The sequence below is a fragment of the Passer montanus genome, unplaced genomic scaffold (genome assembly GCF_014805655.1).
Source record: "Passer montanus isolate IOZ18808 unplaced genomic scaffold, ASM1480565v1 scaffold22, whole genome shotgun sequence".
NCBI classification, from domain to species: Eukaryota; Metazoa; Chordata; class Aves; order Passeriformes; family Passeridae; genus Passer; species Passer montanus.
Window position 1 is genome coordinate 7,072,654 of NW_024366815.1, and position 23,995 is coordinate 7,096,648.

General features: G+C 35.3%; 1 protein-coding gene across 4 annotated transcripts in view; it reads right to left on the reverse strand.

The window, feature by feature from the left end:
• ARL15 (ADP ribosylation factor like GTPase 15) overlaps positions 1–23,995 on the reverse strand; it is a 226,588-nt gene that overhangs the window by 114,625 nt on the left and 87,968 nt on the right. For all 4 annotated transcript variants that reach the window (XM_039709652.1, XM_039709651.1, XM_039709654.1 and 1 more), the window contains one exon: positions 16,618–16,826. In XM_039709652.1, coding sequence (XP_039565586.1) covers positions 16,618–16,826 — 209 coding nt within the window. The remainder of the gene's footprint in view (positions 1–16,617; positions 16,827–23,995) is intronic.

Sequence of the window (23,995 nt, forward strand, 5' to 3'; positions counted from 1 at the left end):
TGCCTGATCACAATACCCTGGCAATACACACCTCATTCTCAAGCACTCCTAGTTACCCATTGCAGGTTCTCAGAATACGTGAAATTGTGTTTTATAGAAAACATAAGTTGAAATAATTGCAAAGCTAGGACAAGAGGACCATCATACTGATTTATTGTTTAAATTATTTGCATTACTCCTGCAGTGAGAGGAAACAATACTGTGACCACAACAGCAACATATGCGTGGTGTGGGACTCGCTGTGACCACAGTTCTTATGACTAATACCACGTTTCTTTGATTTGTGTATATCAGATTCTATGCATATAAAAGCATAGTGAAGCAGCCTGAATAACAACCATGTCAGAAATTGAGAAAATTAGAAGTATTCAATTATTAGAATGATAGCACCAGTTGGTGCTAGTAGTCTTGTTCTCCTTTGTTTGTCCAAACTTTTGCATTAAGCTCTTAATTCCTGCTTAACATACAAGCTCTCGTTGGTATCACTAATAATTAAAAGGCCATTAGCTTTGTGGTTGTACCTGATAAATCTACCAGTGCTTAAATTACTGTAAAATAATGGCAGTCTGCTTCAGTACCTCAGAGATGACAAGCAATTACATTAAAAGACTGACATGCTCCAATACTATACTACTACTTCAGTCAAACATGTAAGTGCAGGGAGCAAGATACATGAAAAAGACCCAGACATCCTCCCATCTGAAAACCCTGAAGGAAGGTGCAATGTAGTCATAGATGTAACTCTAGCCATCTCTGCTATGATGACTTACAACTGAGGTGTTTCTTTAATTCAGATTTTGCAACTATAAGAAGAAAACTGAGTATAAGGAACAGAACCACAACTATGAATCCCTGAGAAAGGCAGTTTTGCAAAATATTTTGTATTCAATAAGCTAGATTTCTAGTCTCCCCTCTGGCATGCTTCTGCCTAGGACAATAGTCAAGTTTCTCCTCTTTCATTGTATCTGATTCCTCCCTCTAACCCCTCTCTCTCTGAATGGTCTCTATTTTAGGGTTCAGACATATATGGTACTTGTTTTGTCCTCAAATGCCTAAGGAATATTCAAACCCACACACACCCTGATCAATATTGGATCAGAAGTGAATCTAAACACCAGACCACAAATGAACCAAACTAACACAAAGAGGCCCTACATGCCCCACTGCCAGACACATGAGATTTTTAAATTCTCTCTCAGCAAGGTTCTACCGAAAGTGAAGAAAGTGCTTTGCCCTTGTTTAAATGCAGTCCACTTCTACAGCATCCATCCCTCTGCACAGGGGTCAGGGATTGATGATCTGATGCCTTTTACATGCACAAAATACAGCAGCCAAACCCTGAGTTTACTACCCACAAGAGCAGACCCTTTAAGCTTTGACCCAGTTGGGTTACTAACAGCCTGTAAGTATATTCCTAACTAAACCCTGCTGTCAAGTAAATATCAACAAACCAACATGTAACAAAACAAAAAGCTTAATTCAATGTTCCTGATTTCAAAACAGGCAGTTCTTCAGTCAATAAACATTTCTTCTAATGCTACAAGTAAGTGAAAGGTGACTAACAAGCAAAAGACTTTTTAAATGTCTGGCAAGTTTGGAGAACGTTTGGAAGGAATAAGCTTGCCAGAAACTGCTGGCAAGCACACTCCCTACAACAGCCAGCAATGGATATCCAAGCATGCATTTTTGCTTCCTTTCCCAGACATAGTATTACCACCCCCACCTTCTTACTTATGCAGGGAAAGGGTGGCATTATTGAATTTGTTTTCTTAGTTAAGCAAATTTTTTTCCTATTGCACAGAAGGAATGATTTCCAAAAGGAGAGGTAGCCAAATACATCTGGGGAACATTTTAAGCCCATTTTACAGGTACTAAAAACTGAATTGTCAGAGTTCATTTGCAGAACACAACACTTCAGTTTTATACAACATATTAGCTACTGCATTCCCAGCTTAGAAGAGCTGGAGAGTTATACTTCTCAAATATAGCACTGAGATGCAAATAATGGCCTCAGGAAAATGTAAAAAGTCACACCCATTCTTCTTTAGAACATGGCCACCTGCAACTACTTTTACATTTAGCTTCTTTTGTTTCGCTAAACTTTGTGTTTGCACCTTATTCATGATGTGGATTAAATCATAACTACTTCACAGTATAAAGTGGAGATATCATGGGAAGTGAACCTACAGGAATGTTTTGCTGGAGGTTTTAAATCATGACAACCAGATTGAAAAAAAAAACTTTGCATGTTGCATTCTAACACCTTTATCAAAAGTTAAAATCGCTTTAAATGCTTTCTAAAAATGCAACTACCAAGTGGGGAAAAAATAAAATTCCACAGGCCTATATTTGGCTGTATCCCCTCTTCTTTTGTCAGTTGTCTTCCTGAAGCAAGCAACAATATTACCATCAAAAAAGAGCTTAATTGTTCATATAATACCTGGCAAGTTTATGTGAAAACAATTTACGTTGCAGTAGACTTTTTGTGGTTTTCAAAGCACCAACCTGCTAAAGCTATTCACATCTTAAGGAAAGCTAAGAAGAACATATGACAATTTCCCTTTTCTTCAGATGAGTAAGTCATATTTACTCTTCCAGAGCCTGTGACTGGCAGTATCAAAAACATACTCTTGAACTTACTTTTTTTTTATAAATCAATTTTGAAATACTGCTCCAGTGTCTTGATTTCTAAACACACACCAACAAAAATTAGTCTAGTAAAATGACATTAGTCTCTTCTCACTGACCAAATTCTTTGTAATAAGCAGATTGGCGGAGATGACTTAATTCAGACACACTGAGTAACTGAATAATTAAATCAAATAGAAGAGCTAATAAAGAGTGCATAGAGACTGCACAGACAACATTATTTAGGGAATGGAGAAAGTAAATGGAAAGAGTACTAGTAAGGCTTAAATGTGCCTTGATTCAGTATTCTGATTTGTTAAACATTTCCCCATCATTTTATGCCCTAATAAGTTTCCATTGACTAACATGACCTAAAAATACAGAGAAAGCTAGCTCAATGCGGAGTTTCCTAGAATCTCCACCAAGCTGCTGCAACTACATATCAGTTAAAATAATCAAGAAAATGGAAGCATACATATCATAGCAAATTTTTTTTGAGACTAGTGTTTGGGTGTAGTAACAATGAAGTCATTTTGAACATAATGCTGTTTCAAAATACACTAATCCTATTTTAAATTCTAATAATAAGTGAATTTTGCAATGTGTTAAAAACAGGAATGACATACTGTGAAATTAGTTGAGAAATGCAGCACTGAATATAAAAAATGTACTTTGTTACCCACATTCAACTGTCAGTTAAACCTCAGGTTATCAGGAGGTAAAACTATACCTTTATATGCAGTGTAAACAAAAGATGACCAAGATAAACCAAAAATAATCTGGCACCACATATTAATACATAATCCAATACAAGTTAAGACCAAAAGTTAATGTTGAATGTGAACACTGAAGCCTGACATCCTGTTGTCTTCTCTTCCCTTCAACCAAGAAGAGATACTCCCTTAAATGCCAATGAAATTATTTGAATGATCAATGGGAGCACAGTCCCCTGAAGTCAGGTAAGAAATATAGTCTTAGTTATGGGTCAGCTCCTCTCACCTGTTTAATTTCATGTATTTCTAATTGCAAAAAGACACAAGGACCAAGACAATCACATCTGTCTGCGCAGTACAATCTAAAAGTTAACACAGTTGTATGGCAATAGTGAATACCTGACTTTTGAGAGCTAACACAAGTAAGAATCAATTAGTGAAACTTCTGGTAGCAGAAAAAAGTACCTTACCCCTAAGACCACCCTTTTGTTTTATTACCTACTGCTACAATGCACAATGATAATATAGCCAAAAGGCTGCATTCGATTTTCACTAAAGCCAGCCAGATCAGAAATAGCCGTAAGAGTTTGCTATGAGTTAAAGGCTATCAATGCAACTGCTTGTACTCTTCAAGTCATGGAGATTCAGGCTACTGACAAGTAAGTGAATGAAATAGAAGAGTAAATGTAATTTCAGGAATAGGTAGCTTCAACTTTTCATTTTTGCAATTGCAAAGCAGCAGACTGTCAATTGTAATTGTAATTCAAGTGTTCTGAAGCGAGCTTTACTATTAGAAAAATAACTTTTTAGCACATAAAGATAATTTTTGTGAGTGTCTGCATTTGTAAATTTAAGTTTAAGATAAATCTATGCCTATTTCAAGACCAAAGGCATGAAGATTACTGTGTACTCCAAGAGAAACAATCAAGGATATGAGGGCAAAAAAGTATCATAACATGCTACAGAAGATTCAAAATCTACATTCCTGGGCAAGTAGAGCTAAAATCTAATTTTTATATACATATTCATATGTGTATACACATATGTGTATGGATTTAATAAATACAAATAAAAATTATATATTATACAAACACGTGTACACATACACTCTAGAGATCTCAAAATAAGCAGCACGGGCACATAATTAAGGGGTCCCCAGGGCTCATAAAGAAAGTGCAACGACCTTGTTAGTGTTTGGCCTTTCTTTCGCACCCAGTCTCATTGTAAAACAGTCAACCATGAAAGTACTTTAAAAAGCTGGTTTTCTTTTTATTTACAGCATGATTTTATAATGTACCATTCATGTTTTATAGAAGCTGGTACTTCTGTATATCTTTCTGCCAAATTCAACATGAACCACAAACTTTCTAATTTACAACTTTCAGAAATTTGAATGCTTTTGAATACCGGGATTTTCAACTTTGCAATTTAATGACAACCCTGCCTTTGGCCTTTCCTGACCTGTTGTGAAGTAAATCAGGCACACTAATGTGGGCTAACAAGTCTTTTTCACACTGTTCGATCACCCTGCATCTTTTTTCTCAGCAGACACCGCCTCTCTCCCACTCTCTGTCTAGCCATCCTCCCTCAAAGCAAACAAAATGGTCACTGTAACCCTGCATTACTGCTCATTAGATCACAGGTTAGTCAAGTGGAACTGCCCGAGGTTCCCAAAGGAGAGCTATACTTCAAAAATCTGTCCATGTCAAATGAAGAAAAAACCCCTGAGCGTGGGGTCACCCAGATCAATGATCAAAAGAGACTGAGAATAGTGGAGGGAAAAAAAGGAAAAAAAAAGGGCAAAAAAAAGCCCTTTTTTGTAAAAAAACAGCCTTCTGTATAATAAATCAGAATAGAAAAATACTAAGCTTTTTTCCTCCACTTTAACAACAGTCCGTTTTGGCTTTAAAATGTTTTTTCTTGTTTTTCAGAAGATTTTTATAAGTGTATTTTTAAACTGTTAAGATTGAGGTTTCAATAAAACTCAAACTTACTTTAAGAAAATTAGCAAGAGGAATAATAATGGAAGATAAAGGAGATTTTTCTCTCCATCACATAAATATTTAGCTATTCCAAAATGAGTCAACATCAATTTTCATTCAATTATGACTTTAATTTAAACAAATCATACACTCTAAACTTCATGGGAAATGATATGGATAGCATATCCACAAAAAAGGTAGTCAAGCAAAAACTACATAGTCTGAACTCTTCTGCTACATGACAGATGTGCAGGCACGTGCAATACTTCAAGAATGTACAGCACCATGTCTGTGGCCTCCATTCATCTTTTACGTGCATAGGGCAATTTCTTAGTAACAACCACAAAAACAAAAAAGTCCAAACTGAATAAATAAATTTAAAATACAGTAATAATTTTAAGTAATAAATTTTGATTCATGGAACACATCAAATTACTCAATGAAGAGCACTGACTGTTTAATAAGGGTCTGTGCAAACACAGGCTCTTATAGATATCACATGCATTAATACTGCTTATTCAAAATGATTTATGTATTTCTAAAACAACAAATATACCCTGTGCCACTAATGTAGATGTTGTTGCATCTAAAAGGACCTGATTGTTTCCTGGAATATTGGTGGCAGAGCATCTTTTTGTTTACAGCTCTGAAAAGATTTATTTTCCTGCCCTAGAGAGGGACTCAAATTTCACTCTCTTATCCTCAGCCATGAGTAAAGGCAAATTAGCAACAAGGAACAAAGGTAAACAAATTGGAACAGCATATCTGTAGTAGATTTGTAGTTAATATATGGTTTGTTGTAAAAGCATTACTGCAACAGAACAAAGCTATAGGAAAGCAAAGGAAAGAAATCCTTAAAGTACTTAAATGTTTCATGTAATGTAGTAAACTATTTCCTAATATTAATTACCAGAATAACATAAAAAACCAAAATGAAACTGTAAATGCTGTGATAATACATTATGAAAAAATACTGGAAAAAAAAAAGAAATTACAGAATAAGCTTGTATTAACAGAGAGACTGATGAAACAACTTATTTTTAAATAAATAATGCAATTGTAACAAATATATAACATTATATGCAGTAATCCAAATTATCCACTTCTGGAGATACGTGTGAATGAAATGAAAAGTCTTTTAAGCAAAGCTCATTCACTAAAGCAGGTTGGGCTTTTTGTTGTTGTTTCTCAGGGTTTTTTAAATCAGTTTTCTAGATGCCTCACACATCTATTAATAGGCAATGGATGCCTCTGAATACTTGAAATTTAACTCCAGCAGGCGTTAACTTTAAAGATGCCCACACGTTAATACTGAGTCTTTACTTTTAAGAAAGTATTAATACAGCACAGGCTTTCTGACACTTGCAACTTTGCATCTAATCAGAATCTGAACTAAATACAACATAAAAGATCAGAAAAAGCAAAGATATTGAGAAATATGTAGTTATAGCTATGGATTATTCAATACACTGTCAATATTCTTTTTAAAAACAGTAGGAAAAAATATAAGGATGATGTGTGTAAATCTGAATAATAAATGAACAAATTTTCAAGTAAAAAATTGCTTAACTTTGCCTGTTTTAATATGTTACCTAGTTAAATTGTATGATCCTTCAAAAAATTCTTTTCCAGACTAACTCAAAATTTAAGGCTGTTCAGATTCTAACAGAAGAAGTTACTGTTTCATGTCAGACTGCTGTAATAGATTTTCTAAACATTTAAACTTTTTTGAGAAAACATTTATGCTTATAAAGATTCCAGCATGACTAATGATATGCTGCAGTATCAACAAATCATCATTAGAATAATGTCATTATATTCAAAATCCTGCTTCTAGTCTTATGAAGACAATTGTTCCCAGATGCTAGAGTGGATAACTCATGTTTCTTCAGAAGCATGTCTGCATCTGCTGTTGAATCACTGCAAGAAGTGGATGGGAAAATGGTTTTTTTCTTTTTGAACCAGAAGTCATTATGCACTGAACAGAAGTGGTTTCTGAGGAAATAATGGACACTGTTCAGGCTATATTGCTATAGAAGAAGGCCTTCAATGGCTCCAATTTTCTTTAAGTAACAACTCATAGTACTGCATCCTCACCAACTGTGGGGCCCTTCACTACTTTTGAATTTGCAGAACTCCATTCCATTCTTAGTTTTTGTTTGAACCCCAGAATGCTCTCTACTCATCTCTTCTGCTTTACTGCCAGTAAAGTCTTGGGAGGTAACAGAAGGGGTGCATGAGAGCAGTACCCTTCTCTTTCTCCTGTTATTCCTTCTTTCTGGTTCATTCCATTTGCAAAAACAGCAGTGTCCTGTCTAGCAATCAAGCTCACAACAGTCTTTGATTTTTGTCTTCCACCACACCCAGAGAGCATCCAAGATTTTTCCAGGAGCATAATGGCTTGAAAGAATGCCAGGGTAAAAAAACATTAATTCAAAACTGAGAATGGATAGGAAAGAATTTAATCTCACCTTACAGTAGTAAGGCCTTTGACAATTGTAGCATTGTTTCAGTAACATCCAGACCACTGATGCAAAGATGATCCTTTCCCCATCCCGTCACTTGGGAAAACATCATTGTTTCATGAATTCTTACATACATGCCAACATCTCCATCTCCGGAGATTTATGGTTAGTTTTCTCTCATAGGAATTTTACACTCAAAAATCTAAAGAACCAGCCTCTGATAGGCCAATGACCTATCATTTTTTCATCAATTTTCATCAATTTTTTGGGTTTGTTTTTCCTCATGCTGCAGCTCATATTCAAGAGGCATTCTCTTCAAGCATCTTCAGAAATGTTGATTTTCATAAGGAACAAAAAGCCTCCATGCTCAGGCTGAGCTCTGAGCACCTTCTATTTGAAGCAGGTTTTAAGAAACTCTGCATACACATATTTCCAGCAAGGTCCTCAGGGTGTTGGTAATTACAGACAATAATAACCTATGCTGTGTCACAGTGTAGGTAGTATTGATGCAGCTGAAAATTTTCTACTTTTGTGGCACAGAATTAAAATCCAACTTGAAATACTTACATAGATATAAAATGGATAGATTTTCTCCTGCTGTGGTTATTGTTGAACTTCCCTGACATGACCAATTAAGATGTTCATCATGATTTCCCATGTGTGTGAGTGTGTAATTCCTGCAGAATGGCCTGTGGCCAGAAATTAAGTTCATACACTGCATACCTACTCTAATGGAATGAAGATTATGTGATCATAATTGACTTGAAAATCATTTCTTTTAAAATTTACTTTGTTATATTGAGTACCAAATATAAATTATATAGTTCAACTACAAAAAACTACCTTCTCCTTGGTAAATACAAGGATCACAGTATATTTAACTTGCCTTTAATCAGCAACCTTATTTTAGCACTAGAATGAAAAATAGAAGAATAAGTCCTCATCTTTTAAAAGGCAGCAGTTTGTATTATTGAACTCAAGATTTCATTCTAGTACATATACATACATATATCCATGTAAGATGGGTGTTTGAAAGAAAAACACAGACTAAATAATTTTTTACAATAGAAGAGTTTTCACAAACTTGATCCAATGCATTACTAAATACTTTTCCATTCTTTTTCAACTGATCCTGAGACCATTTTTGCTAAATGGTAGAGTTATATTTGGAAGTAGATATACAGCCACTATTTTGTTCCATTTGTAATAGTTATTAGTTCTGAAAGAAATATGACTTCTCTTGTTCATGTAAGATGTCACTAACAGTAATTAAATTTTTGAGCATTCAAGAATTCCCCAGAACAGCAATATCACAGACAGGCGAGCTCAAAAGAGTCATAATGATTGTGTGGTCAGATTTGTCTCAAACAGGCCTCAGGATTTCATTTAATTTTCTACTAAAGCACACCAAATTTTTACCAAGCAAAAAAGATTTCAGAAAAAAACTGTAAAAAGCTACACTCCCCTCTTACAGTGCTTACTGAATACCATATAAGCATTTGTAAGTATACAAATATTTATGAAAAACATTTACTAAACTATGCATACAGATTTGTATCTGAAAGCATTTTAAACTTTCTCTCATAAATTTACTTTTTATTTTTAGAGACTATGCTCTATCTTTACAGTCTTTGTGTTTAGTTCTGCAAGTGCAGCCAACTCCTTCTCTTTGAATGACATCTTCCATCTTCTTTCTTTGCTTGGAAGTCAACAAAGACACTAAATTTTCAAAACATAGTGAAAATATATGCTTCTTTCATCTCGCTCTTTCAAGTCCAGTAAAAGCAATTGCATACCTACTGTAGAACATTCATTTCTAAGAGGGAAAAATTATTTTCCAGTATTTCCTGTATAATCTTCCTTTACTATGGTTCACTGTAGAGGGATAAGCCAAAAAAGTGTGAGAAGTAACATGGTGGGCAGAAGGGTCCAGCTCTCACTGGATTTTAGAGGTCCACACCTCCAACCTTCCACACCAGTTCTAGTTTTACACCTTCCTCCCACCTCTTGTTTGTGCCTGTACACCAACTATCCAATTGTCTTCTCATAAGACCTTGAGGAAGGATAGTAGTTAAATAATTTTTCAGGTCCAAACCAGTTCATCACATGGTCATACAGACAAACTGTCACACCTGAAAGATGGGGGGAGGCAAAGAGACCAGCAAGCAAACCAACACTGCTGATGAAATAAATACTCAAAGTACACTCTATCTATATACATATAAAACAACCATTTGAAGACCCAAATAGTACTGCAAAAATCCGTGTCTGATGTTCAAAACTATATACAGCAATACTCTTCAAATTCTACTCCAAGACATGCGGCTGCTTTTTTTGTGGACATGTACCTGGAACCATTTTCTCCAAAGGGCCATTCAAGAGATTTATTTCTCTAATACAGTTTCATGTTGTGAAATAGGTGTACATGGACAGGACTCCTATTCCTGTGTCTTATCTATTCCTACTCTTTATCTTCTTGTACATTGTGTAATATGTGCATATTTTCAGGTGTGCTCGAGCAATTTTTTCATATCTTCAGGAACACCATTCAAAATCAGAGTTTCTATGAGCAGCCTTTGAACTAATTTCCTTGCAGACTTAAGTATTTGTCAAAAGCACAATTAGGAATTTACCATTCAGAGAGACACTTTTCTTTGTTAAGTTTTTGTTTCTTTGTCCCACATACACTGCGACAGCAATATTAAGCTTTACTAAGTGATATTATTCACCAAAACATGATCAACTATACCAATTCATCTTTTTATCTAATGAATATATTGACAATTTTATCTGCTATGGCTTCGTTAATTTTAAAGCATGACTGAAACACAAACTCATGTAAGGAAAATGTGGGGTTATTGTCTGGATTCAGTTTTGCAACTGTATGAAATTCCTTGCTGTTCACATTTAGCTAGGATATGGATCACTTATTTAAATTGGTTATCTTTTTAGATTGCATTTTTTATATATTATTTTTATCACAAGATCCTTTTATGTCTAAATCATTTTCCTAATAGCTATGAAGAAATTTTTAATCAGAATGGAAGTTCATATGAGAAATGCAAATAGGAGTTACTTCTTCATTGTTCTAAACAGGGCAAAACTAATATTGTCTAAACACTAGTTTAATAATATTCTCCTCTTCTGCAAATGTGTTCATAACTGAAGTCTGACAAATAACTCTTCTGTTCCCTCAAAGGCCACAGTTGTGAAGGAAGCAGCCAATACTCAAAATAGCAGAGTCCAGCTCCAAAACAATCTTCAAATATCAGGGGATACACCTTGGACGAAAAGAAGTATTTGCAGTGAGGGGATTGCAAATATTAAGGTCACTAAGGTCACTATGATCTCAAAAACAGGGTAGGAATCTATATTTTGGCTATTTACTGCAGTAATCTGAAGATAAATCATCTCTGAAATAGTTCCTTGAGGAACCAAAAATCTGTCCCCGATTTAACTTTGCTCTGGCTGTCCCTGTCACAAAGCACATAGATTTGCAACAGCTGGTCTTCGAAAACTCCGATTTGAGAAGCTTGACCAGGGTGAGGATAGGACAGACTGCAGAGAAAACTTTCATTTTCACTCTTGGTTGTAGGCTAAGTTTTTGCAGTACCTGCTCCTGGAGAAAACATTTGCCCAAATCTGTGAGCTAAGATACTACATACTCTCTGAAGCTAAACCTCTTTAGTAGTCACTGTTCAATGCAGTTTTACAGATTGCTAGTAATGACATGTATTACTCATACACTGAAAGGGTTTCCAAAGAGAAACCATTTTCCCCTAACTAGCAGAAACCACAAACAGCATGAATTATGGAAAAACAGTACAAAGACATTGGAATATAAAAAAATTATTACATCCTGGAATTGAGCCTGTCATACTAAACAGCCAACTTAGACCACTGACAGGCCCAGAAAGCCCAATTTGCAGCATGCTCCAGATCCCCATCACCAATAAGAGCCTCCACAGATGCTGGCAAACCTGAGCATTTTCCTGCAATGGCTATTCAGCTTTAAGATATTTAAGGCTTCAAGAAGACACTGTTTATCTACAAAATTATTTCTAGACATAAACAACAGAGAAGAAACTGGCAGAGTAATAGATAACAGCCCTCACAGCCCTAAGACGGCTCTTTTCATTAAGAGAGTCATCTTCCACTATTCTGCTAACAGAAAACCTAATTAAACATTGTCAGTGATTCAAATTCCATATAATCTTGAAATGATAAATACATCAAAATCTATGTAAACAAGCAACAAACCTTTCACACTCACTTTTGAAAATATTGTTTGCACTTAAAAGATTTTCTAAAGTCTTGGTCTATCAAAGAAAAAACGGACAATCAAAATTACTCTCCTATGGAGTTTCACACCCCGATCAAGTCAAATTTAAAATAAGGTCTACTATGCAAAAACCAGCACTTGTGATCAACATAAGCTTTCCATATTATTATTTTCCCAACAATTATATTTAAAACAATGGCATAATCTTAAAATAGGTTGAGAATAGGTTAATTGACTGTTGACTAGTAAGTCCACATTTAAAAAGTTCTAGCTTTTTTTTAAAAAGGGAATTTAGAACAGGTGTTCAGTGATTTCTCCTGTTACTAGTGGTCACCAATTTAAATACATGAAAGAAATTTATTATTTGCCTGATTTTTTGGATAACTGAATAAAAACCCACCAACAGGTTATACTACATGCATGTCTTCACATACATGGTCTTAGAATAGAATAGCTGAAATGGAGTGGACCTACGCTGATCATCTAATCCACCTACAACCTTAAAAAGAGCCTTAAATATAAAAATAGAAACATCGCAAAGTCAACACACTGCCAAACAAGAACTTGCTTCATCAGTGAACTGGAAAAATTAGTTCAGTTTGGTTCCTCCTTTGGCCAGTCCTATATGGCTTCCAGGAGTCCTAAACAGATTCAGACAAGCATCCAGAATACCCTGCTCCCAAAATATAGTGGCTACAGACAACTTCCAATACATGCAGCTCCTAAATATTGCTGTGACCTGGGAGAAAAGTGCAAACTGGTTCAACTCACAAGAATCCACTGCAATATCCAGCTTCTGATACTCATACACAAAGTAGCAGACATTCCAAAATAAAAATTAAAAAGTTGATAATCACAGTAATGCCTGGTCCCTTTTAAAGCAATTTGAAGCACTTTTATCACCACTACTCTCCTGCAATATTTTAAGCCTGTAAGAGAAATATGACTAATCAAAACCAGTTTCGACAATCAAAAGTAATTTTTTTGTGGAAAAGTAAAAGCACATTCTGTCAGGAAGATACTTATTTAAAAACATATCATTAGATAAACTGTTTTGGAACTGCAGCCTGTATTTTGGAAGCCATAGCCAAATTGATATGCCACTACCTCCCCTCATATGCTGAGTAACTAAATTTATTTTTCATTTGTAAAATTTTTTATTTGCCGTTTCATAAGTTTTCTAAAACTACAGTCAGAACTGACTTTTATATGATTAATTCTTCGTTACCGTAATTTTAATCTAAAATAAAATTATTCCGGAGCAAACCTATTGAAACAAAAACAGTTGTATCAGTTTTACAGCCTGGCTAATTTATGCAGTCTTTATTTCAGCATGGCTCAGTAGAAATCGCTTAGCAGATATTTAAATACGTCTAAATAAGTGCTATTGTCACAGGAAAAACAAAACAACTTAGAAATATCTTTGACATGAGAAGATAGAATAACCACCATAGAAGTGTACATAAGAGAAATACGAGGGACATCTTTATTTATAGTTTCTGAAATGAAATGCTATGCCAAGTTTACTTTCTTAAGTTCACTTAAAAATCAAAATATAACTAGAAAACAGCTAACCAGCAACAGAACTCAGGGGGAAAAAAGGATTACATTTATTGATCAGTATTTCAGCTTGATTTCTCCTGTAATTTTCCCTGGTCACTTCAGTAATGTGAACTATATTCTGCAAAATTAATTAGGTTAAATTGCATTTCATAAATTAAATAAGTTATTTGAACATTTTTGCAAGTATTTATTATAGATGTGAACTGAACTATTTATTACCTTGCTTATTACTTACAGCATGTAGATTCTACAGTATCATTTCTACCCAAGCAATGTATGGAAAAAATCACATTTAATAAGTACAACATTGTGAAAAACTAAAGTAACTGCACTTCCCAACAAAAGATATAACTAACATCTGTTGCAGAAACTGCTTGGCACTTGCACAGTTTTGTGAAGAATTTTTGTTGTAGATAAATATTTTTCTACATTTCCTATTATGCACCACTCAACTCAGACATTTTCCTTAATTATACTCCAAGGAGTCCTTTCATATCCATTAAAGAAAAGCAATTTGTTGCCTAAAAGAATGCATACACATTTTTTAATTTCAACTGTGATTCATCTGTCTTCTAACACATGAAAAAAATCAAGAAAATACCTATAATTAATGGACTTAGTTTTGCAAAAATTTCTACTAAAACTCTCAATGCTCAACATATTACATTTGTTACATATTTTAATATGCTGGTTTTATGTAAGCAATGGTCTTGCAATTCATCATTCTACTTCTATTCCACATCTCAATAATGAGAAAAATAGCACAGTAAAGCCTTTAGGAAAGCAAGAAATTACCATTTCAACATTGGTAAAAATTACCAAAGGCTTCTATTTTGTATACACAAAAAACACAGATCATCGTTTTTTCAGGGACAATGCAAGAACTTTGTGACATTTCTCTTTCTTTTTTTTTCCTCCTTTTTTCTTCTCTTTCTTTTAATTTCACTTTCCACTACTCATAATTAAAGAACTTCAAAATCACTGAGCTCTTGATACAGAGTGCATTTTTCCCTGAGAATATGCATGTACTGTGCACATTTAAGAAAAGTGTTGTATTCTGCACACATTCTGTCGTACTCATACATTAGCAATCAAGACTTGTCTGCTAACATAATAAACCGTACATTTCGGGTTTTTTTAAAGCATGCAGTAGAAACCCATTTAAATGCTATTGTAAGAATGAGGTGAAAATGAGGGTACTGCCAATAAAAGAAATGTGAAAAAATTCAGTTCAGGCCCAAAAGTCTACCCACATGGGCCCACCTGCACAATGAGAGAGCTACAAATATAATTTGCTGTAAAGCAAACCAACTGGCATTGCATTCATTATTAATATGAAATTGGGCAAAGAATATTTCTTAAATTTTATTTGCTATCAAAGATTTCACTTAATATTGAACCAAATTTGGCCACTTTAAATATGAAAAATATAGTAAAATAAGAAATACGTAAATTATACAAGAAACAGCCCTTTTGATGATGAAAAATGTGATCTGTATTGCTCTATGAAAAAGTTAAAGCCAAGGCATATAGATAATATTTGGATGACAAAATCCAATCAGTTTTGTCTCAGGATATTTTCATTTTTAAGTGGGAGGTTTTTGGTTTTATGCTGTATAACAAACTAAGCAAAATTTGCTTTTATGCTGTATAATGAACTAGTCCATTACTAAACTTACATATCAAAGTCCATATTACATTTCCTTTAAGTATTCATTACTTTTTCCTAAGTCTGTTTTAGATATAAAAGACCTAGAACTTGTAGGTTCTATCCCTCCATAACTTTTGTTTACTTTTTTATGTAACTTCATATTTTCAATCCAAATTCCATTTTTTTCCTTTTTCCTAAGAATGAATTTTCAGAGAAAAGGACCAACAATTCTAAAAAATATTTTACAGTGTAGTTTACAAAGCTGTCACAATCTCTTCTTAAAAACACTGCTGTACTCCACTCACATTTACACCATTTCCTAACATATAATAAGCTTAATTTCTTTTGACTCAGAAAGGAGACATTTGTAGCAATAAAGAAACAAAGGCTGTATGTTCAACTATACTGTATTAAGAGCAGCTATTCTACAGATCAGTTTGTTTGGAGCTGAAAGTCTAAAACTTCATATTTCAGAAAAATAAAAATCTAAGAAAGAATCAGTTTAAATAAAAAGCAGCAACACAGTAAGGTGCTGAAACAGTTTTCACTCTGCTGCACTCAAAGAACAAACAGATTTCTCATATAATTTTTAAGAGGAGTCCTTTAAATGACATTTATGAACAGAATGACACAACCCAATTTTAACTTCTTCCTACAATTTCAGAAGTAATTTTCAGCATTTCCTCAAATGCATCTGACATGATAGGAATGTAGACAAGACAAATTTCTCAGAAACTGAAGAGCAAAAGGTACACTGAATAGAACAATTACATAATTTACTGTGTGATAGCTAGAAATTAGACAAAAACATTACTCCTGGGAACAGGAAGATGAGAACCAGTTCAGGACTTCAGAACAGGAATTGCAACTCTAACCTCAATCAGTACACAGCAGTTCAGAAAAAAGCTTTTACATAAAAAAGGCAACCTATGGCCGCAATGTATTGCTTTAAGCAGTGGAAAAGAATGGAGTAATGGAACAGTGCAAAATTAAAACTAATAGCAAATAAAAACTCAATTTAAACAAAAAAATCACTGTCCCAGCAGCTTTTCATAAGAGTAGTTTTAAAAACATCTTTTCTCCCTTAAGCAAAATATGGTGAAAGCAGAAGATCTGTTTGTATCCAAGTATTACTTGTCTGTTTTCCAGAACAGCTAAGTCTGTATAGAGTGCAGTGGACTAAGTTTTTTAGGGACTGGGACTCCTCCTGGTCTGCATACTTACAGTAAAGAAGAAACATCCTTAACCAGGATGTCAGGGTAATAAGTGATAGGGGATCAGTGGTGTGCAGAAAGTAAATATAAACAGGCAAGAAGCTGACACATTAACATACCTCTTGTACTGAGCGAGCTGCTGGCTTGTCTTGGTGATTGGCCAGTATTAAAAACGGCAAAGTACATAACTGTGGGTGCTGAAGAGCAGAATGCAGCTCATTCCTAGCAGTTTCTAGATCATCTTCAGAGGAGGCGCTGTCTAGTACAAATATTACCCCTTGGGATCCTTGGTAGTAACGACTCCAGTATTTCCTGATATTATCAGCTCCTTTCAAGACAATAATGAGAACTAATTAAAACAAGAATAGCTTAACAAATGTAACACTTGTAAGTGACAATAAACCATCGACTTAGTATGATCAACATAATTAACTAAATTTTCTCTTAACCATCATTAAAATAATAAAAAGAAAAAAAAGCATTCAAAAAATCCACACACACACACCCCCCAATGTCAAATCACCATTGTTTAAATGGAAGGAAGTTGACTCAATGCAGCTTTCTTCCATTAAAGCTTCTGCTTTGTTAATGAGTACTGGCAGAACAACCATGCTGACAGTACCACACAGCCTAATCTTTTACCTTCTCACTGGAATATTTGGCACTAATACCTAAACCTTTACCCATTCTTTTTCACTTTGCCCTGCAGCTCCTTGTCATAAACCTGCAGCTTCTGTCATGGCAGTTGCTCATTTCTGATAAGGTCTTCCAGTTCATCTCCAAACCATCAGGCAACCACTTCATAATTGGGGAAAAAAGGTGTCAGAAAAGCCTATTAAAGTAATTAGATATTTAATGAGGAAAATGATGATACAATAGTGAGTTGAACAGTGAATGAGGAGCTAGGGTGACTACATGCAAAGGCATTCAGTTCATCTAGTTTTGCTCTGTCAACCACACTAAGGATTCTGGAAGAGCCCAACAGCAGACACATGAGTGACTGTATAGGCTTATATGCCACAGTAATTTTTAGGACACAGTTCAGCAGCACTCAGCCATCTCAACAGAAGCCAAGCACTAAGGTTATCAACAGAAAGCTTTTGTCTCCCCTGGAGAGCAGCATATGTTGTAGCAATGAGGTAGGAAAAAAAAAATTGTATTTGACAGCTGTCAAACTATCTAAACTATGATTTGGATATGGGCTATTCTTTGTATGTCTGGATCTGGCACTACACTCGTGGGGACAAACACTGAACAGTGAACAGCGGCAGCAACAGTCTAGTAGAAAACTTGACATGTCTGCCAGACAGTGACTTGCAGAAATGTGCAGAAGGCAACTTTTATAGACACTTTTCTTATTTTGAGACAGGGAGAAGTGAACTTCCATATATACACAAGAACCAAGAGCTTGAAATAATAAAATTCCACTTTTCAGTGAAACAAAATGACAGAAAATTTCTGAGAAACATAATGAGATTTTAATGTAACATAATGATTGTAACATTAATACAATACTTAAAATATTAACTTAATTTACTCATTGTGCAACAAAAAAGACACTCACTTAAATACAAGTGAAGGAAGAAATAAAAATTTTCTCCAGGAAATTTACGTACGCAACGCAAGAGTATTCACATCTCACCTAATAGAGTTACTCTTGTCTTTTTACTAGTCACACTGGAACCCTGAACATTTTGTTTTTGTATCTTCACCCAGCACAAGCTGTCAACACAAAAGCACACACACTTTTTTCTACAGAGAATACTGAAGTCATACCTAATAATTTTTTTTTCTGCAAAAGACCTACAGAGCTCACTACTTAAATGTGAATAATCGCGGGACTTAGTCAAGACCTTGTTTAATCTCTCTGTTAATTTAACCAGACTCAAAATAAAAATGCCAAACAGGACGGATGTTTTATTTATTTATTCATCAGGATCTGAAGATTAATATTATATATACAGAAGAGGGACTACACTGAAAGCTAATTCTATGTTTCTGTAGCACACGCATATCTGCCAACTGTACTTGTAAAGAATTTTATAGCATCTGTTAGATGCCCCAGTCTTTCTGAACAGCTGTCTACTTCAGAACCAAGTAGAGCAAGCTGCCAGAGGGACACTATTTACACAGCCACACACAGCAGTGTCGCAGGAATCTGAAGTATCACATTACTTTAAAAACTAGTAGAGAATCATTTTCTATGAACTTAAAGACCAAGACCATGATCAGTTCTTTGAACATGTTTTTTTCTAGCAACATAACATCTGTCTTATGTGCTCTAAGCATCAGTCAGCTACTTTTCAATCACATGTCACTGCTAGAATCTGAGTCTTACCTTTGTAACCATACTCAGTCTAAAAAGAAAAAAACTGTGGTAAACTGAAGAGCATTTGATCTCTTGTATCCAGGCACTTGGAAGAAAGCAGCTCATAGATCCCTACATGGGACACTGAAGCCAGAAAAGGAGTATGCTGATTTGTTGACGTTACAGTCTGTCTTTTTGGTTCAGGTTCTTTAGCAGCTCAACTTTGTTTCCCCACGTCAGTTGTCCCAAAAGAACCATGACCAAAGTATAGCAGTCCTTTTCTCTCCAGCCCTGGTCAGTCACCATGGCATAGGCATAAGAACCAACTTCCCATAAGAACAGCATCCCATGAAACTTGGCATTTTCTTTGGGATCTTCCATTACTCTAATGACATGCCCTGAAATTGCTTACACTTCAGTTCTGAGGAAATCACCTGAGGTTTAAAAATAAAAAGAATTTGCACTAAGCAGACAAGGAAAAAGCTGATAAAGCATGGACCTTAGGGTGCCATTTTAAACCATTTTTCTGGCAAATGCACTAGAAAAATAAGTCTTGGCATCAATAAGCTATCAGCAGCTGGAAGTCACAATTTCTACAAGACAAATAACCTGATATTCTTTTGCCTTAACTCTTCATATCCAGAGAGCAGAATCTGCTCTCAGCTTCTTTCCTCAGAGCAGTGGAGTGGAGTGATCCTGGAGCTATCCTGGGAAGGAAATACTTGTCTATGAATAGTGTTTCAGCCATTCACACTTTGTGGCATGACAAATTCAGCCTTAGAAAGCAAGCAGTTGTTTTTAGGTGCAGTTCAGCAAAATTGTTTTATTAATTAATTTTGTTCATTTATTCTAAAGGTTTCAAAGACAGGAAGATGCTTAGTCTGAGGTCTTTGGAAATCTAGAATATAATGTATATCCATTAAACATCTTAGAGTCTCAGAAGACTGATGTGATAAAAGCAGGAATTTAACTTAACTAGTACCCAAATCATCCCATCAAACAATAGTAACACACAGAATAAGCACTTAGATTTGTCAGCCTGCTATCATGTGTTTTGCTAACAGCTTTGAACCATATTCCTGTTTCTCCAACCAATAAACTTCCTAAACTATGATAAAAAAAAATCTCCAATACTTCAGAAAAACATACTTCACATAAGACCTAAGGAATGTGCTATGTGACAGGTTCACTAAAATGTGACATTCATAGCGGCTTCCTCAAACACAAGCAAGAGCCACTACTTATGGCTAAGCATATGATTCACTTCCCTCAGCCATGAAGGAAACTTACAGGAGTGGGTTGACTCCTGTGATGTGACTGAAATATGCAATTACAAATAAACTAGGGGGAAAAACGCACCAAAATACAAACTACAACACAACCACACCACTTATTCTAAAAGAAAAGCTGCTATTCAATCAAACATAGGCTTGAATTACTTTATAACAGGAAAAAAACCAAACCTTCGCTTGTAGAAAAATGACAGGATGCTGCAATTAAAAACCCCAAACATTTAGCATTACTACACTAATTGTAATTTTAAAGACCTTTATTTTAATATTTTTAAATATCAAATAAATATTTTTTTCTTTATCATCAGTCAAGGAAACAGTGTGCCCATATTAACACTTAATTATTTGTATCAGTGTTAACAGTACCCCTGGGGAGCTGGGAGGAAGATTTTGAGTTATGTGCAGTTTAACCTGCACCTGAACGAGTACACACAAGTACAAGTACACACTCATGTAAATATTATGCAGAACACAAAGCTGCAAATCTACCTTTCAGCTATAAATACTTCTATTTACATCTTCATTCAGGGTGGTGGTTTGAGGCTACCTTCAATTCCCTCCTTTTCAGTACTTTCAGGAGAACAGAACATAGCGTTACAGAAAAAATTCACTGAAAGAAATTTGCATGTATCAAATTTGTTACTTCTCAGACTTGCAGCAACTCTGCATCGAAAGCACAATGAATGTCACAGAGCCCTTGCTTTAACACAGTCTAGTCTGCAAATTACAGTTCTTGTTAACTTCAAAATATATCACAGGTCTGGAGAAGATATAGTCCCAAATAGAGAGAAAAACTTTTTTTTCCCTTCCCATCAAAAACATTTAACACGGGCACATGAAAGAACGCAGGCTGCAAACAGCTTTTCTACAACTTCAAAGATATCATCCACGCACCTACATACTCTGAAGGTTTTATAGTTAATTAAAATATTATATAGATCATTACTCTACTGATATTAAACATTTCTAATAAGCATAAAGGCGAAAAAATGCCAAGGACTCTGCCACAAGATCTTTTTGTGTGCAACACTGGCCATGGGTGCGGGAGCAAGAGAGAAGGGAAGGGGAAAAGAAATCTCATCCATTCTTGCAAAATTTCTAATATAACCTAGTCTCTTACCCTAAGAAAATCTTAGGAAAATACATGTTTCTAAATATATGTAGGGATAATACCTTCACATCATATCGTCACAAGTAAAACTGATGTATTTTCCTGAGTAGTCAGGAACATGCCTTAGAAATCTTAACACATTCAAGAGATGTGGCTGCCCCTTATCTATCTTGGGCAGGTTTCCCAGTATTCCACCCTTGAATAAATCCTGTATACAGTAGGGGGATTTTTGTTGATTGTTTGTTGGGTTTCTTTTAAATGTGCTGGCTTCTTTCTATGAAACACAACTTTATAAATCCTGTTTAAGATACCTGCTATGAATCTGCATGGAATTTGTCCCATCTGACAGAGACATCCACAAAGAGATAAAAATGTTTTTGCTGGTGTCATGTCAGTCATCATTCCATGGCTACTTTGTATGGCTGCTGCAACAACACAGATGCTAAACCAAAACCTTCTCCCATTTTCAGAAGTCCCAGGACTTCTGCTTCCTCAGGTCTAAGTGATCACAGCCTACTTTCTCTAGGCTTTCAGGCAGTGTACTCCTGCAATGCACAATACATGGCAGTGGGAAATTGGCACTTTTTCCCCAGAAAGAGGAATATTTTGAGACTGCCAAATCAGCTATATTCACTGCAACAATTCAAATATGGTATGAAAAAACAGCATAGAAGAGAAAAAAAAAAAAGAAAATGTTGAAGAAAAAATTGTCTGCCTTTGTATTCAAAACATACAATATCAGAAATGCATATTAGTTTATGATACTTCATTTTATTTTTCTTATCAAACCAGAGTTTATGGAAACCATCTCTGTCATCTCTTGTCTGCCTTCCAGGCTTTCCCAGTGAGATTAATCTGGAAGTCAAGCCTTCAGTATTTTCCTTATTAACTAATTTAAGTGCTGTTTCCAAATTTGAATCTCTGCCTTACTCTGATATTTAAATCTGTTGGAACAACATTCAGGTTTCAAGCACTTGGAAGTTTTAAAAACATTATACTTATACCTGCCTGCAGAAAGTCAGTTTGATCTACTTGGTTGTGTGTATTATACTACCTTGCTAAAAAAAATCCCTTGGAATTTGAAACAAATATCTCCTGTTCTAATCAAGAATATAAAATTCATTATAAAGTTTATTTAAAAATTGACAAATTAATTTAAAAGAAAGAGAAGGTTATGTATACCCTGCAATGCGCTTTAACATCTATTTAAGCCCAATATCTAAAGATTTAATAGTTTGCAGCAGGTAGCACAGACGGCCATTCTTCACCCCTTCTTTCTCTGTTTTTCTATGAGTTTGGGGTTGTTTGTTTTTTAAATTCACAAATACACAGTATCCCCTCTAGGGCTAGCAAAGACTGGCTGGCATCAAGATAACCTGCATCTGTGTCCTTCTCCCACATCTGCTAGAGAACTCTGAAACAGCCAGGGTCTCAGAAGCAGAGGCACAACTCCACAAGACTGCTGCCAGCACCCAGCAAGGTTCAAACGTAACCTCCCCTGAGCTGCAGTCACAGCTTTGATAACAGTGCAGCTAACGTCAAATAAAGTTCAAAACACATCCCTCTCTATGGCACTTCAAACTAGTAGTCATACAAAAGAAATGGCAAGTCTACCACAGCTGTGTATGTCTGTTAAGCCTTTTTGCGCATCGGCCCACAGAAGTTCAACGCTTTATCTGTCTAAAATCAAAGATAACACTTTGGGGGGATGTTCCTAAAATATTTGTATCATTTCTGATGCTTAACTAAGTTGCTACACTCTATCCTTTGATTCTGCCTGAAGAAAATGGCATTGCAAGCCCAATAGGAGGCAGAGACTTTTAAGCAAACCAAATGTTCTGCTTTTCTCTCTACAAATATCTCACAAACCAAAACAACCAGTCCATACCCACAAAAAACTTAACAAGGAAATTCTGTATTTTGCTTGTCCTATTTACACAGGTTTGATAGGCATTACTTGCATGGTTCCCACTTGCAGTGAGACAAACTGCAGGTTGTCTTTTCACACTGTAAAAAAAACTAATTGTAGCAAAAGTACAGTATTTCCAAAGAACAGTGGTAAGACCACTATGCTGAATAAGAGCTTCCTCAGACTTCCATTAAAGAGGTCCATAAGCAGGTGTAAATGATCTTTCTTGTCCATGAATTGAGGAAACTATGTGACAGAGCCTGGGTTTAGGCACCATTTGAACAGCAAGCTGAGCATGATTGATAGCAAACAGATCTAACTTTAATGCTTTCGGAAGCAGAATGTATCTACGCGACTCACAGCATGGACAACTCAACAGGGTCATCTAAAAATTTCATCTGCTAAAACATTCTGTAAACTGTTTGATGCAGTTATGTCGCAGATAGCATTGCATGTACTCCACAACCAGATTTTGTAGAGGTGTCAAGCACCTTTTAGTCAAGTACAGTATGGAGATTTTACTGCTTTGTGTTAGTTCATTCTTCTATAGATGACTTAGGCTGGCATTTACTTGTGGGATCAGTTTTCTGATGACTAACTTGATGAAATGTTAGCTGCTCTATGTTGCTAGAAGGGTGTTCTGTACTCTACTTCCATAGAGCAAAGGGAGAGAAATTTCACAAAAATATTTAAATTTTAAACTCTAATTAACAGAGCAACATTATTTTCTCCCAAGTCCATCATTTTTTTCACCAGCTAGATACTACCTGACAAGTGCTGCTGTCTTTTCCAAAATTTCACATTTTCCATTCAACTTGGACTGCATAACAGTGTGGCTTCTCCTCCTATTCTCTTTTCTGTTGCTCTTTACTTCCAA